The sequence below is a fragment of the Pan paniscus genome, chromosome 7, assembly GCF_029289425.2.
Source record: "Pan paniscus chromosome 7, NHGRI_mPanPan1-v2.0_pri, whole genome shotgun sequence".
Lineage (NCBI taxonomy): Eukaryota > Metazoa > Chordata > Mammalia > Primates > Hominidae > Pan > Pan paniscus.
In genome coordinates, this window is record NC_073256.2 from 24,075,300 (window position 1) to 24,097,467 (window position 22,168).

The following is a 22,168-nucleotide window of genomic DNA, read 5'->3' on the forward strand; positions in this document are numbered from 1 at the left end:
CTTCGTCGCCTGGGGGTTTTGTGACCGCCTTTTTCAGGGGTTGACTGTTGGGTCACCTGAAACACACACAAACACACACATGTCGATGGTTAAGCACATTGGATATTCACACACCCACAGGAAGCCACCTGCTAACTCCCTGCCGGTGTGGTCATGAGGAGACCTCACCACCAGTCGGTCAAATCTGTAGAACACAATGTGCTGTGTGCATCCTCGGATACTGTGTGTTCCTCTGCCATGACTACCTAGTCCAAGAGTAAACCGCACCTGCCACAGGGCCCGTGGCCTAGGTATGGGGAGTTGAGCTTTCAACCCCAAACAAGCAACTGATTCTGGAGACTGGACTTAGGTCTCTCACGATTCACTCCGGTAGAAGACACGGTGATTCTATCTCCCTTGACGGACAGAATGATCGAAGACACAGGGCATGGCTTGCGCCACCCTTTGGCAGGTCTGTTTGAAGTCAGGGATATGGGATGCTTCCTGTGACAACTTGAATCGCTACTCTGGCCATTTCATTAGGCAACTTCCAAGCACAAATTCATAGAGAGAAGTTACCTTCCTCTCTACCACACTAGCAGGTGATGGTCTTTCCTGTTCTACCTTTTGGCTTTAGCTCCAGCCCCTCTTTGCTTATTTATTTTTTCTGGTATTTTACGCATACCACACGAATTCATCTGAACAAACGGGGAACAAGTGCCACATCGTATCGACGTCTTACACGGCTGAAGGGCAAACCACCCTTTTTTCCAAAGTCCTTTTTCCATTTACCCACCAATTCAGCATGCTGCAGTACATTTCTTTTCGCATTCCCATCTTGGTCTTATCCCACACGTGGAGACGGATATGTTTTCTCGTTTTCTGTTGCAAGAATTACTAGTAACGAGAACACATCCTAACCCACCAGCAAGCCCCAGTGTGATCGGTTTCTTTCGGCCTCCTGTGTCTCTTCCCCCCACCCCCACACCCCTCAGGGATTGCGTGAAAAAAACAATAGTTCAGTGAAACTAACCTGAAATTACACGTCTACTTGCTTTCCCCGGCTGGCGCTGAGATGGGCAGGTGCTGGAGCAGCCCCGCTGGAAGCGATGCAGCATCCAGGACGACGGAGGAAGGGGCGGAGAGGGACCTCTGCTTTCCAGGCTGCCTTTTATGCTGTCTCTGGTCACCTGACGTGGAACGTACCCTAACCTAATCAGTTACCTGTACCTTCATTGCAATTAACTTAATCCAATTACGTGACCTGGAAAGGTCTATCTGCACAGCCCACTCTAAGATCATGTCCACTGCTGACAGACATTCTAAAACCTACGTGTACAGCTGCAAGCTTTGAAGAATAGATGCTCCCCGTCAGACATGTAACACTGGTGCCTGTACCCCTGTCTTCTTTTCCATCTTTTTGTTTTGTTTTGTTTTGTTTTGTTTTAAAAAATGTGGTAAAATAGACACCTTTTAATTGGACCACATTTAGTCTATCTCGACGTGGGCCTCAGTGTCATCAAGGAGATTCTCCTTGACGTGCAGTCACGGCCATGATCCATCTTCAGAGCTTCTCTTTCTTCCCCAAGGTAAGTCTGTCAGCAGAGAACCCTGACCGCACCCTCATGTGTTTTCTCCTCCAGGAGGCGCTTGGAAACCACCGTGAATTGGACCGCACTGGGAAACACAGATGAGGAAAGTCAACAACGCTTTGTCCTTCAGTGCCTGGCTCCTTTTTCAGCTTGTCTTGCGACTCCAGGCATTATGCCTGAAAAGTCTCCCGGACGCCTGTGAGGCTCTAATTCCCTGGGTCCCATTGCCATGTCTCTGGATTTGCGAAGATCCACCGCACCTTCTGTGGAACTCCCGTGTCGGTGAACTTTTGTGCCACGGCCCCTAATTCTGCCCATGGTCATCTGCAGCTGCACGACTTAGGGTCCATGTTCCTTGGACGGGAAGAGACAGGCAGGAGTCGGAATGATGAACCAGCACACTGGGGCATTTTCTCACGTAGCCCAAGTGACCCCATGGTGTTCTTGAGCTTTGGAACCAGTCGCGTCCCCTTTGACACTGCACCCGGCTCCCAGTCTCTCAATCGTGTTGGCCCTCCGGCGATCTCCCGTTGGATGAATTGCTCCTGCTGAAACTCGAGTCCCCTTTGATTTGCGCTTCATTAATTATTCATGATTCAGGTTGGAAGGCCTGCTGACGACCCCCTGTGGCCGTTCTCTGAGCTTTCCTGTCACATCGTTTCCTTCCACGCTCTTTGGTTCCTTATGGTCCTGCTCCTTCTGCTGTCAGAGGAGCAGAGAGTTGATCTTATTGATTCTGGATACGGATATTTTCTAGGTGATCTGGATAATCCAGATAACGACCCTCAACAGCGGCGGAAAGGGAGCAGCCATTTGGTGTGTCTCAGAAAATCCCGCTCAGTTCCGAGGCCCCCTAGATGTGGAATCCTGCTCAGAGTTGTTCCCAGGTCAGAGAATGGAGAGAGCCTGTGCATGATGGGATCTCCCTGCCTAGATCTTTCAGTGAGTCTCTACCTCAGCTACTCTTAGGATCAGGGGGAGAACCACGGTGTCAGACATCCGGAAAGAAGACGGGATGAATGTTTTACCTCTGAAGTACATCCCAAATGTGGGAGTTGACTTCAGCTTTGCTGGGGTCTATTTGGCCAGTGAAACTCTGCCTGGTTCATTCGCACATCCGGAAGCCACTTCACGGGGGGCCGTCGCAACTGGAACCACACACTTGGCATCGGCGGTTGAGCCAAATGGGGACTCGTGGTGCAAGCAACGCTCCCCACGTGTTAGCGTGGGTGAGATTCGGTTGGCGGAATTTTACTAGGTGCGTGTTGGTAGAGTGGGGCTGAGGTTTTCTTGCTCCTGTGGTTGTATACGAAGTCAAAGGTCCTGCCCAGCCCTGCGGTCCCCTCAGTCAACTCTGTTTCGGAGACATAACGATTTGGATTGCCAACAAGTCAAGAAATGTTCAAGCCCTTGGATGTAGGGTAAAGAAAGGGAGATCAGACTGTCACTGTGTCTATGTAGAAGGGGAAGACATAAGAGACTCCATTTTGAAAAAGACCTGTACTTTAAACAATTGCTTTGCTGAGATGTTGATCATTTGTAGCTTTGCCGCGGCCCCTTTGACCCAACTTGGAGCTCACAAAAACCTGTGTTGTATAACATCGAGGCTTAAGGGATCTAGGGCTGTGCAGGGCGTGCCTTGTTAACCAAATGTTTACGAGCAGTATACTTGGTAAAAGTCATTGCCATTCTCTAGTCTCAATAAACCAGGGGCACAATGCACCGTGGAAAGCCACAGGGACCTCTGCCCTTGAAAGCAGGGTATTGTCCAAGGTTTCTCCCCATGTGACAGTCTGAAATATGGCCTCGTGGGATGGGAAAGACCTGACTGTCCCCCAGCCTGACACCCGTAATGGGTCTGTGCTGAGGTGGATTAGTCAAAGAGGAAAGCCTCTTGCAGTTGAGATGCAGGAAGGCCACTGTCTCCTGCTTGCCCCTGGGAACTGAATGTCTCGGTGTAAAGCCCGATCGTACATTTGTTCAACTCTGAGCTCGGAGAAAAGCTGCCCTGTGGCGGGAGGCGAGACGTGTTGGCAGTAATGCTGCCTTGTTATTCTTTACTCCGCTGAGATGTTTGGGTGGAGAGAAACATAAATCTGGCCTACGTGCACGTCCAGGCATAGTACCTTCCCTTGAACTTAGTAATGATATAGATTCTTTGGCTCACGTGTGTGTTTTTGTTTGTTTGTTTGTTTGTTTGTTTGTTTTTGTTGACCTTCTCCTTATTATCACCCTGCTCTCCTACCACATTCCTTTTTGCTGAAATAATGAAAATCATAATCAATAAAAACTGAGGGAACTCAGAGGCCGGTGCCGGTGCAGGTCCTTGGTGAGCTGAGTGCCGGTCCCCTGGACCCACTGTTGTCTCCCTATACTTTGTCTCTGTGTCTTATTTCTTCTCTCCGTCTCTCATCCCACCCGACTAGAAACAGCCACAGGTGTGGAGGGGCAGGCCACCCCTTCACTCGGAAAATCAGTTAAACACAAACACGGAATGAGAGTCAAAAGACAATATGTCATCTTTTTGAGAATTTTATTCACTTCAAAACCAATTAAACACACACATGTACAAAGGCATTCCACAGCCCAGTTTTCGAGGCTGAGGAAAGACCCCGAGAGCGCTCTGCACAGCACGCTTCCCAGCGTCCGAAACACTGCTCTCAGGGCGGGACACAGCGGAAGGGCTGCACCTCTCAGGGTTCCCTAACTTTTCCCTTATTCAGTCATCTAGAGAGCAAATACACAGTAATTCCCCAGTTTCCTATTGACGTCCCAGCGGAAGTCTGACTCCTGCGCGTCACGCAGTTTCTGAGGCAACGAATCTCTGGCACGGAAGCTTTTCCTGGCGCGTTTCCGGAGAACCACGCGAACTACAACGTCCCTCACCAGAATTCAATGAGGCAGAGCCCCTGCATCTGCTCCCTGCCTGGCCTGGACTCCCACATCCACAGAAGCGCCACAGCCGGGGAGCTTCGGAGTCACCGCACAGAGTCTGCTCTCTGCTCTGCACTCCTCAGTCCCACAGTCCCCTCCAAGTCACGGGAGCTGGAGGCCAAGGAGCCCCTGCCACCTGCAGTCTCACTCCAGGTCAGAATCGCTGTCCTCTGAGGAGGAGGAAACCTGAAGGTCCTCATAGAGGACGCTCGGTGGGACACGAACACGGGGACCCTCAGACTTCTCTGACACATGAGGGCTCTGAGCGAGGAAGGCTCCCGGCTTCTCAGGAGAGTGAAATGAGGGGGCCGCCAGGAGGCTGGAGCTCCAGCGTCCGTTTTCCAGTCTCCGGAAGAGCACTCTGAGAGGCTGGGCCCCATCATGGCTGGCCGCTGGGTGATGGGACATGGTGCAGGCCTGGGCAGTAGGCAGGCAAGGTCTGCTGTGCGGAGGCTGCCGGTCGACGCTGGGCACCTGGGCGGGTGTCCTCCTGCCCATCTGGGGCGACGTACTTGGTCCAAGTTCGGTTGCGGCTGGCGGAGGTTGGAGATTCTCCGGGGCCCCCAGCTCACCTCCCTGGATGGCGCTTTCGGGGATCTGGAAGGGACCCAGTCTCGGTTTCTTGGGGAAGTTCAGGCAAGCCTGAATCCGAGCCTGGGCAGGTCTCTTGGCTCCTGGCCCGAAGCTGAGATTGGAGCCTAGGCCCAAGCTGTGTGTGGCGGCTGGCGGGCAGGGCTGTGAGGTCACCGCAGGACGTTTGTCTTGTGCCTGGGGTCTGATGGCCTGGAGCAGGCCGTGGGTTTTGGAGGCAGCCTGGGGAACTTCTCGGCAGCCACCCTCAGGGCTGCTGTGTGTCGGCTTCACCACGAGGAGAGGCTCGGGGCCCTGCTGCCTGACTGCAGGCTGAGGGATGTCGGCCGCAGCCCCTGTCTGTCTTTCCTTTGGTCCAAGACTTGAGGAGGAGCTCAGACTGGCTTTTCTGAGGGGAGACGGCGAAGCCAAGACGGAGCCCCTGTCAGACCTTTCGGTAGCTGAGCGATCAGCGAGGACAGGGCCCAGGCGCGGCCTCTTACTGGTTGTGTGGCCCGGCATTGGCCCGCTTGCAACCTGAAAGAGAGGAAACAACACAGGTTAGAAGTTCCTCCGCATGGAGCCAACGTGAAAATCAAGCACATCCAAAGACAAGGTGCACACGCCATGAAATTCTTAGTACAGTATCGACAGGCGGTCCTTGGAAGTAGGGACAGACCCTCCACCTGAGTGCTGATCAGGACAAGACACATGAAAGATGCGCTCTCGAGCTATGTGTAGCTGATCTAAGCACACCATTGTTCAAAAGATCGCGTCTTGGGCATTAACTGGATCAAAGCGCCTCCACTCAGCCTTCCATGAAGTGGAACGGACTGATGCCCTTCCGAAGGCAGGTTGGTGGCTCAAGGGTACTCAGGACGTCTTCTCTGAACACATGCATGTTCCTGGGTTTAGCCTTCTCCACGTTTGGGGCCTCTGAGGGACTAATTTCCTCATGCCGCTAGGAATATGTTGTTGGCAGGCTTGCCATAATTGGACAGAAAGAAAGCAACAGGAAATACGGCATCTTCAGATGCCTTGGCCTGGAATCAAATTGACCTGGAAGGATCGTGGAGTCCCTGACCCCAAGAAGGCAAGAAAGAGGGGTTCCCCGATTTCCTCCCGCAGACGGGAAGCTGAAAGGAAATCAACCAGGGTGACCTAGAGGAGAAAAGGACCAGGGGCCCGGGGTGACACTCACCCTCAGATAATCAGAAGATTCCGTGGATCCTTTTCGATTCGGCAGCGGCTTCTCTGGAGGTTTCCCAGAAAATATGTGGAGGAGAGCCTTCCTCTGCGGGTCTTGTTGCCTGCAGAACAGAAAAAGGTCAGGCCGTGCCCCCTGGTTTTCCCCAGGAGACAGGGAGAACCCTGTGTGGGGCCCAGCCCCGTTCCGTGTTTTGTGATACAGAAATGGACATCTGGTGCCCTTTCCGCCTCTGCACCTTCCCTCACGTGCCAACCTTCCCGTCCCCCAGGTGGCCCTCTAGGCTTCCCAACTAAGGACTGTGATTTGGATTCCATCGCTTTTCCCCCTGTCGTGGGGAACCTGCACGAAGCGCCCCCGCCTCTCCCCGTCCCTGAATCTCCCAGAGCCAAAGGAGCTCCTGGGTGTGGAACCCCGGAGGACACGGAGCTCCGGCCTATTTCTCTGCAGCGTTCCTTCCCTGGCCCGGAGACGGAAAGGCACACGGTGTGCAGGTGCAGAGACACCATGTCCTTAGGAGGCAGTACCCTAAGAGTGGTGAAAACCCCTCCCACTGCTCACCTTGGTCTCTCTTCCTTCTCTCCCTTATCCTTGTTCAAGGGCCCCGGGTTGGCTTCAACCTGGGGCTTCCATGGTTTCAGGTTTTCCTTCCCTTCCTTTTTCCCCAAGGTCTCTGGAACCAGGGCTGCCTTCCAGCACTTCATGGGGCACCTGGTACTTCTGGCCGTGTGGCCAAAGGCCCCGCAGTTTTTGCACTTGAGCTGTGGGTGGAAAGGAAGTGATGTCGGTGAGTGAGCTGAAGCCACAGGCAGCGATCCCACGTCCACATTGGGACGGATTGTGAATTCAGAGCTGAATAAGGATTCCAAAGAGGGGACACCGGCATGGGGGCCGTTAAGTGCTGGGAGAGTTCGGATACGATGTTCCCTCCCAAAGCCCACGTGACGGAGGAACTCTGAAAGGAAGGACTCAAGGTTCCAAGGGGCACGACGGTGAACCCGAAGTCAACAACACAGCCAAACGTGGCTACACAGGACTCTAAGTAGAAAGGGAGGTTGCCCCCAAGAGTCTCTCAAGGGACCTATCGGGCCGGGGAGAAGGTCCCAAGCCACGCCCACCTTGGATGGGAAAAGCAACCTGGGTGGTGGTGACAGAGCTCTTTGGAATCCAACCCAGTCTCTGAGGACCGTGTGACACCCCCTCCCCCCGTCCCCACCCCCACCCCGATACCCAAGAGATCCAGGGCTAGACTTACCCTGGGATCTTCTTCACTGGGCGGGGGAGCCCTTGGCCCAACTGGGGCCCTCCGCTGCTTCTGGAGGGTCTGGGCTCTCACCAGTCTCTCGGCCCAAGATTTGGGGTCCCGACGTGCCATCATCTTCGTCGCCTGGGGGTTTTGTGACCGCCTTTTTCAGGGGTTGACTGTTGGGTCACCTGAAACACACACAAACACACACATGTCGATGGTTAAGCACATTGGATATTCACACACCCACAGGAAGCCACCTGCTAACTCCCTGCCGGTGTGGTCATGAGGAGACCTCACCACCAGTCGGTCAAATCTGTAGAACACAATGTGCTGTGTGCATCCTCGGATACTGTGTGTTCCTCTGCCATGACTACCTAGTCCAAGAGTAAACCGCACCTGCCACAGGGCCCGTGGCCTAGGTATGGGGAGTTGAGCTTTCAACCCCAAACAAGCAACTGATTCTGGAGACTGGACTTAGGTCTCTCACGATTCACTCCGGTAGAAGACACGGTGATTCTATCTCCCTTGACGGACAGAATGATCGAAGACACAGGGCATGGCTTGCGCCACCCTTTGGCAGGTCTGTTTGAAGTCAGGGATATGGGATGCTTCCTGTGACAACTTGAATCGCTACTCTGGCCATTTCATTAGGCAACTTCCAAGCACAAATTCATAGAGAGAAGTTACCTTCCTCTCTACCACACTAGCAGGTGATGGTCTTTCCTGTTCTACCTTTTGGCTTTAGCTCCAGCCCCTCTTTGCTTATTTATTTTTTCTGGTATTTTACGCATACCACACGAATTCATCTGAACAAACGGGGAACAAGTGCCACATCGTATCGACGTCTTACACGGCTGAAGGGCAAACCACCCTTTTTTCCAAAGTCCTTTTTCCATTTACCCACCAATTCAGCATGCTGCAGTACATTTCTTTTCGCATTCCCATCTTGGTCTTATCCCACACGTGGAGACGGATATGTTTTCTCGTTTTCTGTTGCAAGAATTACTAGTAACGAGAACACATCCTAACCCACCAGCAAGCCCCAGTGTGATCGGTTTCTTTCGGCCTCCTGTGTCTCTTCCCCCCACCCCCACACCCCTCAGGGATTGCGTGAAAAAAACAATAGTTCAGTGAAACTAACCTGAAATTACACGTCTACTTGCTTTCCCCGGCTGGCGCTGAGATGGGCAGGTGCTGGAGCAGCCCCGCTGGAAGCGATGCAGCATCCAGGACGACGGAGGAAGGGGCGGAGAGGGACCTCTGCTTTCCAGGCTGCCTTTTATGCTGTCTCTGGTCACCTGACGTGGAACGTACCCTAACCTAATCAGTTACCTGTACCTTCATTGCAATTAACTTAATCCAATTACGTGACCTGGAAAGGTCTATCTGCACAGCCCACTCTAAGATCATGTCCACTGCTGACAGACATTCTAAAACCTACGTGTACAGCTGCAAGCTTTGAAGAATAGATGCTCCCCGTCAGACATGTAACACTGGTGCCTGTACCCCTGTCTTCTTTTCCATCTTTTTGTTTTGTTTTGTTTTGTTTTGTTTTAAAAAATGTGGTAAAATAGACACCTTTTAATTGGACCACATTTAGTCTATCTCGACGTGGGCCTCAGTGTCATCAAGGAGATTCTCCTTGACGTGCAGTCACGGCCATGATCCATCTTCAGAGCTTCTCTTTCTTCCCCAAGGTAAGTCTGTCAGCAGAGAACCCTGACCGCACCCTCATGTGTTTTCTCCTCCAGGAGGCGCTTGGAAACCACCGTGAATTGGACCGCACTGGGAAACACAGATGAGGAAAGTCAACAACGCTTTGTCCTTCAGTGCCTGGCTCCTTTTTCAGCTTGTCTTGCGACTCCAGGCATTATGCCTGAAAAGTCTCCCGGACGCCTGTGAGGCTCTAATTCCCTGGGTCCCATTGCCATGTCTCTGGATTTGCGAAGATCCACCGCACCTTCTGTGGAACTCCCGTGTCGGTGAACTTTTGTGCCACGGCCCCTAATTCTGCCCATGGTCATCTGCAGCTGCACGACTTAGGGTCCATGTTCCTTGGACGGGAAGAGACAGGCAGGAGTCGGAATGATGAACCAGCACACTGGGGCATTTTCTCACGTAGCCCAAGTGACCCCATGGTGTTCTTGAGCTTTGGAACCAGTCGCGTCCCCTTTGACACTGCACCCGGCTCCCAGTCTCTCAATCGTGTTGGCCCTCCGGCGATCTCCCGTTGGATGAATTGCTCCTGCTGAAACTCGAGTCCCCTTTGATTTGCGCTTCATTAATTATTCATGATTCAGGTTGGAAGGCCTGCTGACGACCCCCTGTGGCCGTTCTCTGAGCTTTCCTGTCACATCGTTTCCTTCCACGCTCTTTGGTTCCTTATGGTCCTGCTCCTTCTGCTGTCAGAGGAGCAGAGAGTTGATCTTATTGATTCTGGATACGGATACTTTCTAGGTGATCTGGATAATCCAGATAACGACCCTCAACAGCGGCGGAAAGGGAGCAGCCATTTGGTGTGTCTCAGAAAATCCCGCTCAGTTCCGAGGCCCCCTAGATGTGGAATCCTGCTCAGAGTTGTTCCCAGGTCAGAGAATGGAGAGAGCCTGTGCATGATGGGATCTCCCTGCCTAGATCTTTCAGTGAGTCTCTACCTCAGCTACTCTTAGGATCAGGGGGAGAACCACGGTGTCAGACATCCGGAAAGAAGACGGGATGAATGTTTTACCTCTGAAGTACATCCCAAATGTGGGAGTTGACTTCAGCTTTGCTGGGGTCTATTTGGCCAGTGAAACTCTGCCTGGTTCATTCGCACATCCGGAAGCCACTTCACGGGGGGCCGTCGCAACTGGAACCACACACTTGGCATCGGCGGTTGAGCCAAATGGGGACTCGTGGTGCAAGCAACGCTCCCCACGTGTTAGCGTGGGTGAGATTCGGTTGGCGGAATTTTACTAGGTGCGTGTTGGTAGAGTGGGGCTGAGGTTTTCTTGCTCCTGTGGTTGTATACGAAGTCAAAGGTCCTGCCCAGCCCTGCGGTCCCCTCAGTCAACTCTGTTTCGGAGACATAACGATTTGGATTGCCAACAAGTCAAGAAATGTTCAAGCCCTTGGATGTAGGGTAAAGAAAGGGAGATCAGACTGTCACTGTGTCTATGTAGAAGGGGAAGACATAAGAGACTCCATTTTGAAAAAGACCTGTACTTTAAACAATTGCTTTGCTGAGATGTTGATCATTTGTAGCTTTGCCGCGGCCCCTTTGACCCAACTTGGAGCTCACAAAAACCTGTGTTGTATAACATCGAGGCTTAAGGGATCTAGGGCTGTGCAGGGCGTGCCTTGTTAACCAAATGTTTACGAGCAGTATACTTGGTAAAAGTCATTGCCATTCTCTAGTCTCAATAAACCAGGGGCACAATGCACCGTGGAAAGCCACAGGGACCTCTGCCCTTGAAAGCAGGGTATTGTCCAAGGTTTCTCCCCATGTGACAGTCTGAAATATGGCCTCGTGGGATGGGAAAGACCTGACTGTCCCCCAGCCTGACACCCGTAATGGGTCTGTGCTGAGGTGGATTAGTCAAAGAGGAAAGCCTCTTGCAGTTGAGATGCAGGAAGGCCACTGTCTCCTGCTTGCCCCTGGGAACTGAATGTCTCGGTGTAAAGCCCGATCGTACATTTGTTCAACTCTGAGCTCGGAGAAAAGCTGCCCTGTGGCGGGAGGCGAGACGTGTTGGCAGTAATGCTGCCTTGTTATTCTTTACTCCGCTGAGATGTTTGGGTGGAGAGAAACATAAATCTGGCCTACGTGCACGTCCAGGCATAGTACCTTCCCTTGAACTTAGTAATGATATAGATTCTTTGGCTCACGTGTGTGTTTTTGTTTGTTTGTTTGTTTGTTTGTTTGTTTTTGTTGACCTTCTCCTTATTATCACCCTGCTCTCCTACCACATTCCTTTTTGCTGAAATAATGAAAATCATAATCAATAAAAACTGAGGGAACTCAGAGGCCGGTGCCGGTGCAGGTCCTTGGTGAGCTGAGTGCCGGTCCCCTGGACCCACTGTTGTCTCCCTATACTTTGTCTCTGTGTCTTATTTCTTCTCTCCGTCTCTCATCCCACCCGACTAGAAACAGCCACAGGTGTGGAGGGGCAGGCCACCCCTTCACTCGGAAAATCAGTTAAACACAAACACGGAATGAGAGTCAAAAGACAATATGTCATCTTTTTGAGAATTTTATTCACTTCAAAACCAATTAAACACACACATGTACAAAGGCATTCCACAGCCCAGTTTTCGAGGCTGAGGAAAGACCCCGAGAGCGCTCTGCACAGCACGCTTCCCAGCGTCCGAAACACTGCTCTCAGGGCGGGGCACAGCGGAAGGGCTGCACCTCTCAGGGTTCCCTAACTTTTCCCTTATTCAGTCATCTAGAGAGCAAATACACAGTAATTCCCCAGTTTCCTATTGACGTCCCAGCGGAAGTCTGACTCCTGCGCGTCACGCAGTTTCTGAGGCAACGAATCTCTGGCACGGAAGCTTTTCCTGGCGCGTTTCCGGAGAACCACGCGAACTACAACGTCCCTCACCAGAATTCAATGAGGCAGAGCCCCTGCATCTGCTCCCTGCCTGGCCTGGACTCCCACATCCACAGAAGCGCCACAGCCGGGGAGCTTCGGAGTCACCGCACAGAGTCTGCTCTCTGCTCTGCACTCCTCAGTCCCACAGTCCCCTCCAAGTCACGGGAGCTGGAGGCCAAGGAGCCCCTGCCACCTGCAGTCTCACTCCAGGTCAGAATCGCTGTCCTCTGAGGAGGAGGAAACCTGAAGGTCCTCATAGAGGACGCTCGGTGGGACACGAACACGGGGACCCTCAGACTTCTCTGACACATGAGGGCTCTGAGCGAGGAAGGCTCCCGGCTTCTCAGGAGAGTGAAATGAGGGGGCCGCCAGGAGGCTGGAGCTCCAGCGTCCGTTTTCCAGTCTCCGGAAGAGCACTCTGAGAGGCTGGGCCCCATCATGGCTGGCCGCTGGGTGATGGGACATGGTGCAGGCCTGGGCAGTAGGCAGGCAAGGTCTGCTGTGCGGAGGCTGCCGGTCGACGCTGGGCACCTGGGCGGGTGTCCTCCTGCCCATCTGGGGCGACGTACTTGGTCCAAGTTCGGTTGCGGCTGGCGGAGGTTGGAGATTCTCCGGGGCCCCCAGCTCACCTCCCTGGATGGCGCTTTCGGGGATCTGGAAGGGACCCAGTCTCGGTTTCTTGGGGAAGTTCAGGCAAGCCTGAATCCGAGCCTGGGCAGGTCTCTTGGCTCCTGGCCCGAAGCTGAGATTGGAGCCTAGGCCCAAGCTGTGTGTGGCGGCTGGCGGGCAGGGCTGTGAGGTCACCGCAGGACGTTTGTCTTGTGCCTGGGGTCTGATGGCCTGGAGCAGGCCGTGGGTTTTGGAGGCAGCCTGGGGAACTTCTCGGCAGCCACCCTCAGGGCTGCTGTGTGTCGGCTTCACCACGAGGAGAGGCTCGGGGCCCTGCTGCCTGACTGCAGGCTGAGGGATGTCGGCCGCAGCCCCTGTCTGTCTTTCCTTTGGTCCAAGACTTGAGGAGGAGCTCAGACTGGCTTTTCTGAGGGGAGACGGCGAAGCCAAGACGGAGCCCCTGTCAGACCTTTCGGTAGCTGAGCGATCAGCGAGGACAGGGCCCAGGCGCGGCCTCTTACTGGTTGTGTGGCCCGGCATTGGCCCGCTTGCAACCTGAAAGAGAGGAAACAACACAGGTTAGAAGTTCCTCCGCATGGAGCCAACGTGAAAATCAAGCACATCCAAAGACAAGGTGCACACGCCATGAAATTCTTAGTACAGTATCGACAGGCGGTCCTTGGAAGTAGGGACAGACCCTCCACCTGAGTGCTGATCAGGACAAGACACATGAAAGATGCGCTCTCGAGCTATGTGTAGCTGATCTAAGCACACCATTGTTCAAAAGATCGCGTCTTGGGCATTAACTGGATCAAAGCGCCTCCACTCAGCCTTCCATGAAGTGGAACGGACTGATGCCCTTCCGAAGGCAGGTTGGTGGCTCAAGGGTACTCAGGACGTCTTCTCTGAACACATGCATGTTCCTGGGTTTAGCCTTCTCCACGTTTGGGGCCTCTGAGGGACTAATTTCCTCATGCCGCTAGGAATATGTTGTTGGCAGGCTTGCCATAATTGGACAGAAAGAAAGCAACAGGAAATACGGCATCTTCAGATGCCTTGGCCTGGAATCAAATTGACCTGGAAGGATCGTGGAGTCCCTGACCCCAAGAAGGCAAGAAAGAGGGGTTCCCCGATTTCCTCCCGCAGACGGGAAGCTGAAAGGAAATCAACCAGGGTGACCTAGAGGAGAAAAGGACCAGGGGCCCGGGGTGACACTCACCCTCAGATAATCAGAAGATTCCGTGGATCCTTTTCGATTCGGCAGCGGCTTCTCTGGAGGTTTCCCAGAAAATATGTGGAGGAGAGCCTTCCTCTGCGGGTCTTGTTGCCTGCAGAACAGAAAAAGGTCAGGCCGTGCCCCCTGGTTTTCCCCAGGAGACAGGGAGAACCCTGTGTGGGGCCCAGCCCCGTTCCGTGTTTTGTGATACAGAAATGGACATCTGGTGCCCTTTCCGCCTCTGCACCTTCCCTCACGTGCCAACCTTCCCGTCCCCCAGGTGGCCCTCTAGGCTTCCCAACTAAGGACTGTGATTTGGATTCCATCGCTTTTCCCCCTGTCGTGGGGAACGTGCACGAAGCGCCCCCGCCTCTCCCCGTCCCTGAATCTCCCAGAGCCAAAGGAGCTCCTGGGTGTGGAACCCCGGAGGACACGGAGCTCCGGCCTATTTCTCTGCAGCGTTCCTTCCCTGGCCCGGAGACGGAAAGGCACACGGTGTGCAGGTGCAGAGACACCATGTCCTTAGGAGGCAGTACCCTAAGAGTGGTGAAAACCCCTCCCACTGCTCACCTTGGTCTCTCTTCCTTCTCTCCCTTATCCTTGTTCAAGGGCCCCGGGTTGGCTTCAACCTGGGGCTTCCATGGTTTCAGGTTTTCCTTCCCTTCCTTTTTCCCCAAGGTCTCTGGAACCAGGGCTGCCTTCCAGCACTTCATGGGGCACCTGGTACTTCTGGCCGTGTGGCCAAAGGCCCCGCAGTTTTTGCACTTGAGCTGTGGGTGGAAAGGAAGTGATGTCGGTGAGTGAGCTGAAGCCACAGGCAGCGATCCCACGTCCACATTGGGACGGATTGTGAATTCAGAGCTGAATAAGGATTCCAAAGAGGGGACACCGGCATGGGGGCCGTTAAGTGCTGGGAGAGTTCGGATACGATGTTCCCTCCCAAAGCCCACGTGACGGAGGAACTCTGAAAGGAAGGACTCAAGGTTCCAAGGGGCACGACGGTGAACCCGAAGTCAACAACACAGCCAAACGTGGCTACACAGGACTCTAAGTAGAAAGGGAGGTTGCCCCCAAGAGTCTCTCAAGGGACCTATCGGGCCGGGGAGAAGGTCCCAAGCCACGCCCACCTTGGATGGGAAAAGCAACCTGGGTGGTGGTGACAGAGCTCTTTGGAATCCAACCCAGTCTCTGAGGACCGTGTGACACCCCCTCCCCCCGTCCCCACCCCCACCCCGATACCCAAGAGATCCAGGGCTAGACTTACCCTGGGATCTTCTTCACTGGGCGGGGGAGCCCTTGGCCCAACTGGGGCCCTCCGCTGCTTCTGGAGGGTCTGGGCTCTCACCAGTCTCTCGGCCCAAGATTTGGGGTCCCGACGTGCCATCATCTTCGTCGCCTGGGGGTTTTGTGACCGCCTTTTTCAGGGGTTGACTGTTGGGTCACCTGAAACACACACAAACACACACATGTCGATGGTTAAGCACATTGGATATTCACACACCCACAGGAAGCCACCTGCTAACTCCCTGCCGGTGTGGTCATGAGGAGACCTCACCACCAGTCGGTCAAATCTGTAGAACACAATGTGCTGTGTGCATCCTCGGATACTGTGTGTTCCTCTGCCATGACTACCTAGTCCAAGAGTAAACCGCACCTGCCACAGGGCCCGTGGCCTAGGTATGGGGAGTTGAGCTTTCAACCCCAAACAAGCAACTGATTCTGGAGACTGGACTTAGGTCTCTCACGATTCACTCCGGTAGAAGACACGGTGATTCTATCTCCCTTGACGGACAGAATGATCGAAGACACAGGGCATGGCTTGCGCCACCCTTTGGCAGGTCTGTTTGAAGTCAGGGATATGGGATGCTTCCTGTGACAACTTGAATCGCTACTCTGGCCATTTCATTAGGCAACTTCCAAGCACAAATTCATAGAGAGAAGTTACCTTCCTCTCTACCACACTAGCAGGTGATGGTCTTTCCTGTTCTACCTTTTGGCTTTAGCTCCAGCCCCTCTTTGCTTATTTATTTTTTCTGGTATTTTACGCATACCACACGAATTCATCTGAACAAACGGGGAACAAGTGCCACATCGTATCGACGTCTTACACGGCTGAAGGGCAAACCACCCTTTTTTCCAAAGTCCTTTTTCCATTTACCCACCAATTCAGCATGCTGCAGTACATTTATTTCGCATTCCCATCTTGGTCTTATCCCACACGTGGAGACGGATATGTTTTCTCGTTTTCTGTTGCAAGAATTACTAGTAACGAGAACACATCCTTCCCCACCAGCAAGCCCCAGTGTGATCGGTTTCTTTCGGCCTCCTGTGTCTCTTCCCCCCACCCCCACACCCCTCAGGGATTGCGTGAAAAAAACAATAGTTCAGTGAAACTAACCTGAAATTACACGTCTACTTGCTTTCCCCGGCTGGCGCTGAGATGGGCAGGTGCTGGAGCAGCCCCGCTGGAAGCGATGCAGCATCCAGGACGACGGAGGAAGGGGCGGAGAGGGACCTCTGCTTTCCAGGCTGCCTTTTATACTGTCTCTGGTCACCTGACGTGGAACGTACCCTAACCTAATCAGTTACCTGTACCTTCATTGCAATTAACTTAATCCAATTACGTGACCTGGAAAGGTCTATCTGCACAGCCCACTCTAAGATCATGTCCACTGCTGACAGACATTCTAAAACCTACGTGTACAGCTGCAAGCTTTGAAGAATAGATGCTCCCCGTCAGACATGTAACACTGGTGCCTGTACCCCTGTCTTCTTTTCCATCTTTTTGTTTTGTTTTGTTTTGTTTTGTTTTAAAAAATGTGGTAAAATAGACACCTTTTAATTGGACCACATTTAGTCTATCTCGACGTGGGCCTCAGTGTCATCAAGGAGATTCTCCTTGACGTGCAGTCACGGCCATGATCCATCTTCAGAGCTTCTCTTTCTTCCCCAAGGTAAGTCTGTCAGCAGAGAACCCTGACCGCACCCTCATGTGTTTTCTCCTCCAGGAGGCGCTTGGAAACCACCGTGAATTGGACCGCACTGGGAAACACAGATGAGGAAAGTCAACAACGCTTTGTCCTTCAGTGCCTGGCTCCTTTTTCAGCTTGTCTTGCGACTCCAGGCATTATGCCTGAAAAGTCTCCCGGACGCCTGTGAGGCTCTAATTCCCTGGGTCCCATTGCCATGTCTCTGGATTTGCGAAGATCCACCGCACCTTCTGTGGAACTCCCGTGTCGGTGAACTTTTGTGCCACGGCCCCTAATTCTGCCCATGGTCATCTGCAGCTGCACGACTTAGGGTCCATGTTCCTTGGACGGGAAGAGACAGGCAGGAGTCGGAATGATGAACCAGCACACTGGGGCATTTTCTCACGTAGCCCAAGTGACCCCATGGTGTTCTTGAGCTTTGGAACCAGTCGCGTCCCCTTTGACACTGCACCCGGCTCCCAGTCTCTCAATCGTGTTGGCCCTCCGGCGATCTCCCGTTGGATGAATTGCTCCTGCTGAAACTCGAGTCCCCTTTGATTTGCGCTTCATTAATTATTCATGATTCAGGTTGGAAGGCCTGCTGACGACCCCCTGTGGCCGTTCTCTGAGCTTTCCTGTCACATCGTTTCCTTCCACGCTCTTTGGTTCCTTATGGTCCTGCTCCTTCTGCTGTCAGAGGAGCAGAGAGTTGATCTTATTGATTCTGGATACGGATACTTTCTAGGTGATCTGGATAATCCAGATAACGACCCTCAACAGCGGCGGAAAGGGAGCAGCCATTTGGTGTGTCTCAGAAAATCCCGCTCAGTTCCGAGGCCCCCTAGATGTGGAATCCTGCTCAGAGTTGTTCCCAGGTCAGAGAATGGAGAGAGCCTGTGCATGATGGGATCTCCCTGCCTAGATCTTTCAGTGAGTCTCTACCTCAGCTACTCTTAGGATCAGGGGGAGAACCACGGTGTCAGACATCCGGAAAGAAGACGGGATGAATGTTTTACCTCTGAAGTACATCCCAAATGTGGGAGTTGACTTCAGCTTTGCTGGGGTCTATTTGGCCAGTGAAACTCTGCCTGGTTCATTCGCACATCCGGAAGCCACTTCACGGGGGGCCGTCGCAACTGGAACCACACACTTGGCATCGGCGGTTGAGCCAAATGGGGACTCGTGGTGCAAGCAACGCTCCCCACGTGTTAGCGTGGGTGAGATTCGGTTGGCGGAATTTTACTAGGTGCGTGTTGGTAGAGTGGGGCTGAGGTTTTCTTGCTCCTGTGGTTGTATACGAAGTCAAAGGTCCTGCCCAGCCCTGCGGTCCCCTCAGTCAACTCTGTTTCGGAGACATAACGATTTGGATTGCCAACAAGTCAAGAAATGTTCAAGCCCTTGGATGTAGGGTAAAGAAAGGGAGATCAGACTGTCACTGTGTCTATGTAGAAGGGGAAGACATAAGAGACTCCATTTTGAAAAAGACCTGTACTTTAAACAATTGCTTTGCTGAGATGTTGATCATTTGTAGCTTTGCCGCGGCCCCTTTGACCCAACTTGGAGCTCACAAAAACCTGTGTTGTATAACATCGAGGCTTAAGGGATCTAGGGCTGTGCAGGGCGTGCCTTGTTAACCAAATGTTTACGAGCAGTATACTTGGTAAAAGTCATTGCCATTCTCTAGTCTCAATAAACCAGGGGCACAATGCACCGTGGAAAGCCACAGGGACCTCTGCCCTTGAAAGCAGGGTATTGTCCAAGGTTTCTCCCCATGTGACAGTCTGAAATATGGCCTCGTGGGATGGGAAAGACCTGACTGTCCCCCAGCCTGACACCCGTAATGGGTCTGTGCTGAGGTGGATTAGTCAAAGAGGAAAGCCTCTTGCAGTTGAGATGCAGGAAGGCCACTGTCTCCTGCTTGCCCCTGGGAACTGAATGTCTCGGTGTAAAGCCCGATCGTACATTTGTTCAACTCTGAGCTCGGAGAAAAGCTGCCCTGTGGCGGGAGGCGAGACGTGTTGGCAGTAATGCTGCCTTGTTATTCTTTACTCCGCTGAGATGTTTGGGTGGAGAGAAACATAAATCTGGCCTACGTGCACGTCCAGGCATAGTACCTTCCCTTGAACTTAGTAATGATATAGATTCTTTGGCTCACGTGTGTGTATTTTGTTTGTTTGTTTGTTTGTTTGTTTGTTTTTGTTGACCTTCTCCTTATTATCACCCTGCTCTCCTACCACATTCCTTTTTGCTGAAATAATGAAAATCATAATCAATAAAAACTGAGGGAACTCAGAGGCCGGTGCCGGTGCAGGTCCTTGGTGAGCTGAGTGCCGGTCCCCTGGACCCACTGTTGTCTCCCTATACTTTGTCTCTGTGTCTTATTTCTTCTCTCCGTCTCTCATCCCACCCGACTAGAAACAGCCACAGGTGTGGAGGGGCAGGCCACCCCTTCACTCGGAAAATCAGTTAAACACAAACACGGAATGAGAGTCAAAAGACAATATGTCATCTTTTTGAGAATTTTATTCACTTCAAAACCAATTAAACACACACATGTACAAAGGCATTCCACAGCCCAGTTTTCGAGGCTGAGGAAAGACCCCGAGAGCGCTCTGCACAGCACGCTTCCCAGCGTCCGAAACACTGCTCTCAGGGCGGGGCACAGCGGAAGGGCTGCACCTCTCAGGGTTCCCTAACTTTTCCCTTATTCAGTCATCTAGAGAGCAAATACACAGTAATTCCCCAGTTTCCTATTGACGTCCCAGCGGAAGTCTGACTCCTGCGCGTCACGCAGTTTCTGAGGCAACGAATCTCTGGCACGGAAGCTTTTCCTGGCGCGTTTCCGGAGAACCACGCGAACTACAACGTCCCTCACCAGAATTCAATGAGGCAGAGCCCCTGCATCTGCTCCCTGCCTGGCCTGGACTCCCACATCCACAGAAGCGCCACAGCCGGGGAGCTTCGGAGTCACCGCACAGAGTCTGCTCTCTGCTCTGCACTCCTCAGTCCCACAGTCCCCTCCAAGTCACGGGAGCTGGAGGCCAAGGAGCCCCTGCCACCTGCAGTCTCACTCCAGGTCAGAATCGCTGTCCTCTGAGGAGGAGGAAACCTGAAGGTCCTCATAGAGGACGCTCGGTGGGACACGAACACGGGGACCCTCAGACTTCTCTGACACATGAGGGCTCTGAGCGAGGAAGGCTCCCGGCTTCTCAGGAGAGTGAAATGAGGGGGCCGCCAGGAGGCTGGAGCTCCAGCGTCCGTTTTCCAGTCTCCGGAAGAGCACTCTGAGAGGCTGGGCCCCATCATGGCTGGCCGCTGGGTGATGGGACATGGTGCAGGCCTGGGCAGTAGGCAGGCAAGGTCTGCTGTGCGGAGGCTGCCGGTCGACGCTGGGCACCTGGGCGGGTGTCCTCCTGCCCATCTGGGGCGACGTACTTGGTCCAAGTTCGGTTGCGGCTGGCGGAGGTTGGAGATTCTCCGGGGCCCCCAGCTCACCTCCCTGGATGGCGCTTTCGGGGATCTGGAAGGGACCCAGTCTCGGTTTCTTGGGGAAGTTCAGGCAAGCCTGAATCCGAGCCTGGGCAGGTCTCTTGGCTCCTGGCCCGAAGCTGAGATTGGAGCCTAGGCCCAAGCTGTGTGTGGCGGCTGGCGGGCAGGGCTGTGAGGTCACCGCAGGACGTTTGTCTTGTGCCTGGGGTCTGATGGCCTGGAGCAGGCCGTGGGTTTTGGAGGCAGCCTGGGGAACTTCTCGGCAGCCACCCTCAGGGCTGCTGTGTGTCGGCTTCACCACGAGGAGAGGCTCGGGGCCCTGCTGCCTGACTGCAGGCTGAGGGATGTCGGCCGCAGCCCCTGTTTGTCTTTCCTTTGGTCCAAGACTTGAGGAGGAGCTCAGACTGGCTTTTCTGAGGGGAGACGGCGAAGCCAAGACGGAGCCCCTGTCAGACCTTTCGGTAGCTGAGCGATCAGCGAGGACAGGGCCCAGGCGCGGCCTCTTACTGGTTGTGTGGCCCGGCATTGGCCCGCTTGCAACCTGAAAGAGAGGAAACAACACAGGTTAGAAGTTCCTCCGCATGGAGCCAACGTGAAAATCAAGCACATCCAAAGACAAGGTGCACACGCCATGAAATTCTTAGTACAGTATCGACAGGCGGTCCTTGGAAGTAGGGACAGACCCTCCACCTGAGTGCTGATCAGGACAAGACACATGAAAGATGCGCTCTCGAGCTATGTGTAGCTGATCTAAGCACACCATTGTTCAAAAGATCGCGTCTTGGGCATTAACTGGATCAAAGCGCCTCCACTCAGCCTTCCATGAAGTGGAACGGACTGATGCCCTTCCGAAGGCAGGTTGGTGGCTCAAGGGTACTCAGGACGTCTTCTCTGAACACATGCATGTTCCTGGGTTTAGCCTTCTCCACGTTTGGGGCCTCTGAGGGACTAATTTCCTCATGCCGCTAGGAATATGTTGTTGGCAGGCTTGCCATAATTGGACAGAAAGAAAGCAACAGGAAATACGGCATCTTCAGATGCCTTGGCCTGGAATCAAATTGACCTGGAAGGATCGTGGAGTCCCTGACCCCAAGAAGGCAAGAAAGAGGGGTTCCCCGATTTCCTCCCGCAGACAGGAAGCTGAAAGGAAATCAACCAGGGTGACCTAGAGGAGAAAAGGACCAGGGGCCCGGGGTGACACTCACCCTCAGATAATCAGAAGATTCCGTGGATCCTTTTCGATTCGGCAGCGGCTTCTCTGGAGGTTTCCCAGAAAACATGTGCAGGAGAGCCTTCCTCTGCGGGTCTTGTGGCCTGCAGAACAGAAAAAGGTCAGGCCGTGCCCCCTGGTTTTCCCCAGGAGACAGGGAGAACCCTGTGTGGGGCCCAGCCCCGTTCCGTGTTTTGTGATAGAGAAATGGACATCTGGTGCCCTTTCCGCCTCTGCACCTTCCCTCACGTGCCAACCTTCCCGTCCCCCAGGTGGCCCTCTAGGCTTCCCAACTAAGGACTGTGATTTGGATTCCATCGCTTTTCCCCCTGTCGTGGGGAACCTGCACGAAGCGCCCCCGCCTCTCCCCGTCCCTGAATCTCCCAGAGCCAAAGGAGCTCCTGGGTGTGGAACCCCGGAGGACACGGAGCTCCGGCCTATTTCTCTGCAGCGTTCCTTCCCTGGCCCGGAGACGGAAAGGCACACGGTGTGCAGGTGCAGAGACACCATGTCCTTAGGAGGCAGTACCCTAAGAGTGGTGAAAACCCCTCCCACTGCTCACCTTGG

At 53.5% G+C, this 22,168-nt stretch overlaps 2 protein-coding genes across 2 annotated transcripts; both read right to left on the reverse strand.

Moving 5' to 3' along the window:
* Nucleotides 1–4,649: 4,649 nt before the first annotated feature.
* On the reverse strand, nt 4,650–7,660 carry LOC129395862 (protein FAM90A15-like). Its single transcript, XM_055107287.1, has 4 exons — nt 7,538–7,660; nt 6,844–7,043; nt 6,277–6,385; nt 4,650–5,612 (listed from the first exon to the last, which is right to left on the reverse strand). Exons 1-4 carry the CDS (start codon nt 7,658–7,660, stop codon nt 4,650–4,652), a joined length of 1,395 nt encoding a protein of 464 aa, XP_054963262.1.
* A 4,649-nt stretch (nt 7,661–12,309) lies between these two features.
* Nucleotides 12,310–15,320, reverse strand: LOC129395860 (protein FAM90A15-like). Its single transcript, XM_055107285.1, has 4 exons — nt 15,198–15,320; nt 14,504–14,703; nt 13,937–14,045; nt 12,310–13,272 (listed from the first exon to the last, which is right to left on the reverse strand). The coding sequence occupies exons 1-4, from the start codon at nt 15,318–15,320 to the stop codon at nt 12,310–12,312; spliced, it is 1,395 nt and encodes a 464-aa protein (XP_054963260.1).
* Nucleotides 15,321–22,168: the final 6,848 nt, after the last annotated feature.